The sequence below is a fragment of the Diaphorina citri genome, unplaced genomic scaffold (genome assembly GCF_000475195.1).
Source record: "Diaphorina citri unplaced genomic scaffold, Diaci psyllid genome assembly version 1.1 scaffold1203, whole genome shotgun sequence".
Classification (NCBI taxonomy): domain Eukaryota; kingdom Metazoa; phylum Arthropoda; class Insecta; order Hemiptera; family Psyllidae; genus Diaphorina; species Diaphorina citri.
This window is the reverse complement of record NW_007378632.1, coordinates 97708-102039: the sequence shown is the minus strand read 5'-3', so window position 1 is coordinate 102039 and position 4332 is coordinate 97708. Positions and strand designations below refer to the sequence as shown.

Genomic DNA, 4332 nt, shown 5'->3' with positions numbered 1-4332 from the left:
GGCTACCGCGTGTATTTCTAGCGATACATCATGTTTTTGCAGTTGAGTGCCATGTGTATCTCTAGCGATAAACCACGATTTTACTGTTCTCTGCCTCGTGTATCTTTAGAGATACACCCAACATAATGTTTGTTTTATACTTTTTGAATTTTATACTTTGACTGAAATTGAACCCATGCTCTCCTGATTACTAATAAAGACCATTTGTATCGTTGTGTTTTCAGTTCGTGTTAGGGGTAATCTACGTCAGTATAGCGTACTACATCACTGACATGCCAATAGAGTGGATCAGGATAGGCAAGTTCTCAATCATTTGCTATCTGATAGGCCTGACCTCGGAGAGTCTAGGTCTTGCCATCTCCTCTCAACTCAACGTAGTGGTGAGTTATCCTTTTATTATTTCTAATTTATTGCTATTATTATTCTGGCTGGGGGCTTTAATTAGGGAGGATACCAATCTGAAATTTCTCTTGCTAAAGAAATAGCAAAGGTTGAATGCAAAGGACATCCACTCGGAAAATTTTGTTTAGCCAAAAACAGTTGGCTCAAGGGGTTACTCTAAAGCTGATTGAGAGGCCGACAACAAACGCCGACCCCATCTGAACATGGGAAAAGGCGAAGAAAAGAAGAAGCTTAACATTTTGCGAATGACAAATTTACAACAGGGCGTGACTATTGCCTAAGGTAATTTCTGCAATCAAAACCCATTCACGATTTTGGTATTTTTATATGGTCAAGTTGCAATCATTTCCTTCTATTCTGTGCGTTTCAGAACTCAGTATTCGTAGGTCCTGCTCTCTCAGTACCATTCATGTTGCTTGCTTATTCACGTGTTTTATCGAACTTGGAACCTTCTAGTTGGTGGCACTTACAGGTCAACTGAATACGGGGTGGGTGTGTTTCCTACATCATGGTTACCACACACACAAACCAACTTGATCTCCGGATGCAGCTGGGAAAATATTCGCTTGAAATCGGCAATCTGTCGAGCTCTAATGTCTCCAGGGGGCTTTTCCGCGCTCGGTTCTAAAGAAAATAATAATAATACTAATAAAATAATAATAATAAAATAATAATAATAATAATAATAATTCGAGCTCTAATGTCTCCAGGGGTCTTTTCCGCGCTCAGTTCTACAGAAAATAGGCAGAAATGTTTTGTTAATTTTATTTTCCCAAAAATTCAATCCAAAAACCGAGTACCCAGGTATTTCTCGAATCCTCGCCTCGATTACCTACAAAGCTCACAGGTACCTAGATGTTTAACGCACTGTGTATAGGTTAGGTACTGCTCAGGATTGTAGTGTTGGGGGTTTCACCCTTCATTCGGCGACAAGATAATGCATCCCCACATTAACCTCCACATAGCCTGAGCGGCCGGTAAAAACCAACACGCGATTGTCCAAATGGTTAATTTCCATCCGGATATCAACCACGCGCAATGTTACTTATTTTAATTGGTCCAGCCAGCCTAGTTAGCTTAGTTGGTAGTGCGTCTGCCTTGTAAGCGCTAGGCCGCGGGTTCGATTCCTGCCCGGGGCGGATTTTATCCTGATGGGATAATGTTCGTTCTCGGAACGGCTGGCTTTCTCCTATATTTAATTGGTCCATTAGGAACTACGGTGACTTTAACGTGCTATCGCCGCGCCGGCGCCACCTGGCATTTGTTGTTGTTTTTTTTTATGTGTAGGTACCTAGTTGATTTCTTCTTTATCGAATCTGTCTATTCCTTACCCGGAAACTCATTAGTAAGGTCTCCACACACAACAAAGAACCTAGGTCTAGGTGACAGGTCGTTCAATATGGACACTAGTTTGGTACTCAGTTCAATTTCTTCATCCCATGTTACTTCCGTCGGATGTTCAAACTGAGCGATTAAACCAAACTGACAGTCAGCACCTACCACGAAACTGAAATCCCCGTGCCAGGATTTTTCTTTCTCTGTGAGGGGAAGAGAGATAAGTTCCTTTAACTAAGTAGGTGATTGAAATAAATATTGGATGCACCCACCAGGCCCACCTAGTTAGCTTGGAGGGTAGCGCGTCTGCCTTGTAAGCGTTAGGTCCCGGCGTCGATTTCCGCCCGGGGCGGATTTTATCCTGAACAGATGTTCGTTCTCGGAACGGCTGGCTTTTTCCTATCCTGTCTTCCTTCTCTTTGATTTTGGGACAGTAAGACCTTAGCAGTTACAGTTCCCTCTATCAAATCTCTTTAAAAAAAAAAAGAAGAAGAAGAAGAGTGATAAGTTCCTTTAACTTGGGTAGTAAACTGACGGCCCTGTCAAAACATGGACTTTGTGCACATCAGCTTAGGATTTGGTCTGTTTGACCATGTCAATCAACTACTAAAGCTAAAAACTAACCTGGATCAAAACCCAAATGTTCTGTGTCTTTGGTATTGATCTTCCAGTCAACATAATTTTCTGAAAGAAAACAAATTCGACATTTGTTTTAGACCAAAAATTGCTATTTTGCTGTGACTTGAGAATGAGGTAAATAAATAAAAATGGTAGTTAGGTATGTACAAATTGATTTTATTATCATGTAAAAATAAGGCAACAAGATTGGATTTGGAACAGAATATTTACAATAATGTATGAAAAAAATGCCAGGGCTTAAAACCTTTTTGTCCAAATTTTATTTTGTTATAGTGATATGTATTTCATCTAGGCTAAAAACAGAGTGGAATGGAGAGCAAGAAGCTTTATGCTCTTAGCTCAATGCAATTTTAACTTCTTGCTTTCTTCTGTTGTTGCTTCACTCTACAAGTTCTATGCTTTTTGTCCCACTTTATTTATAGCCTAAAGAGCTTTTAGCTTTCAGTTCTACGTGATTTGAAGTTGTTGCTCTTCTCTCTTGTCACTTCTACCTATTTGAAGCTCTATGTGCGATGCTCTCCTCTCCATCTGTTTTTAGCCTTAGGAATTGATCTTGAAAATATTTTCAATCATTTGCTAGTTGGATACCCATTTTATATTCCACACTGTAAAATTAATTACCTTTCTTAGGACCTGATTGCTTCCCTTGATGACCCTCCATTTCAGATCAGATGAATTAGAATAGGCAGATTTTACAGAGCTGATATTTCGTTAGAAATTTAAGTCTCTTTGCCTATAACGAAAGGAAAAGTATGTAAGGTTTGAGGAAAATATGGGTACCTGCTACACATACTATAGCATAAAACAATGGGATTTCTCTTCTAGGGATACATCTTCATTTTTAGCCTGATAGAAAGATCATTTTTATTTTAACCTGCTGAATTAGTTCAACAGGCAGGTAAAGTTTAGAATTCAAAAACACATTCCTTAAGAATTCAAAACCTTCAATGTATAAGCACAATTTATACAACTTCATAATGGCAACATTATCTCCATGGATTTGGAATAGAGTCTATGATAGTCACGGCTTGATTGTAAGTGCCCAGATCAAACTTATCAGATGGGAGCTGGATATAATCATCACATTCTATTCCATGTTTGCCTCGGCTCTTGCCCACAACCATCATGTATCCACTGAGTGGCTCAGTTAATACATCGGCCAGCGTACAATTCACCACTTGGTCATCGGGAGCCTGGATACTGAATGACCTGCCATCGGGAGATGCCCGGATAAACATGCCTATCATGGTGATTGGCTGATCCATGTATTTGATCAGCATAGAACCATTCACTGAATATCTCATGGAGATACCTTCCTTGATTTCAGCGGGCATTATAGAGGCGGTGGATTTACACGAAGAATTTGTGCACAGATTAGAGAAACTGACCTCTCCTGGGTACAAAAGTTCACTAAAAGGATTTCACTGTTTATTTGACTTTATTGGACAGATTTTGTGTGGGAAATTTAAGGAAAATTACGTTTTTACAGGCACAGAAAAAAAAACTCCAATTTTTTTCTTCTGTTTTCCGTTTTGTTCTCAAAATTTCCCGCGTCCGGCTAAAATCAAAAAGTAATAAAAAGGACCGTTCACACGAAGCGCAACAAATTTTCGGCTATTCTCATAAGTGGGATGACGACTACGAAGTAGGGAGCTACATTAGGTACCTACATGAATAGGTATTGGGTACCTAGTTAACTATTACTATGACTCATTCTTATTAACTAGTATTTTATTTAATTTATTATTACTCACTTTACGAAAATAGAGGGTGTTTCCTCCTTCAGGTTCTATTTTCTAAGAATTTTATTTCAAAAAAGGCTCCACACGACAGGCAACAAAACTGCTGAAACTAAATAGGAACCTACCAAAGAATGGTGTAACTATGAACGGAGATAAGAGAAAACAATTCATTCCTTTGATAAGAGACACAGATCACACACGCTACCGTTTCAAA

General features: G+C 39.1%; 2 protein-coding genes and 1 long non-coding RNA gene across 3 annotated transcripts; 1 reads left to right on the top strand and 2 right to left on the bottom strand.

Moving 5' to 3' along the window:
- Nucleotides 1-175: 175 nt before the first annotated feature.
- On the top strand, nucleotides 176-821 carry LOC113469725. Its single transcript, XR_003393056.1, has 2 exons — nucleotides 176-380; nucleotides 773-821. It is a non-coding gene; the product is annotated as an uncharacterized LOC113469725 (long non-coding RNA).
- Nucleotides 822-1092: 271 nt separating this feature from the next.
- Nucleotides 1093-3109, bottom strand: LOC103514695 (serine/threonine-protein phosphatase CPPED1-like; the record flags this gene model as incomplete). Its single annotated transcript, XM_008479591.3, has 4 exons — nucleotides 2998-3109; nucleotides 2362-2421; nucleotides 1734-1940; nucleotides 1093-1133 (listed from the first exon to the last, which is right to left on the bottom strand). Coding segments are annotated over exons 1-4 (348 nt in total), but the record flags the coding sequence as incomplete, so codon positions are not given.
- Nucleotides 2512-3884, bottom strand: LOC103514694 (replication protein A 14 kDa subunit). The gene has a single exon (XM_026827593.1). The coding sequence runs from the start codon at nucleotides 3708-3710 to the stop codon at nucleotides 3363-3365; it is 348 nt and encodes a 115-aa protein (XP_026683394.1). The 5' UTR covers nucleotides 3711-3884; the 3' UTR covers nucleotides 2512-3362.
- Nucleotides 3885-4332: the final 448 nt, after the last annotated feature.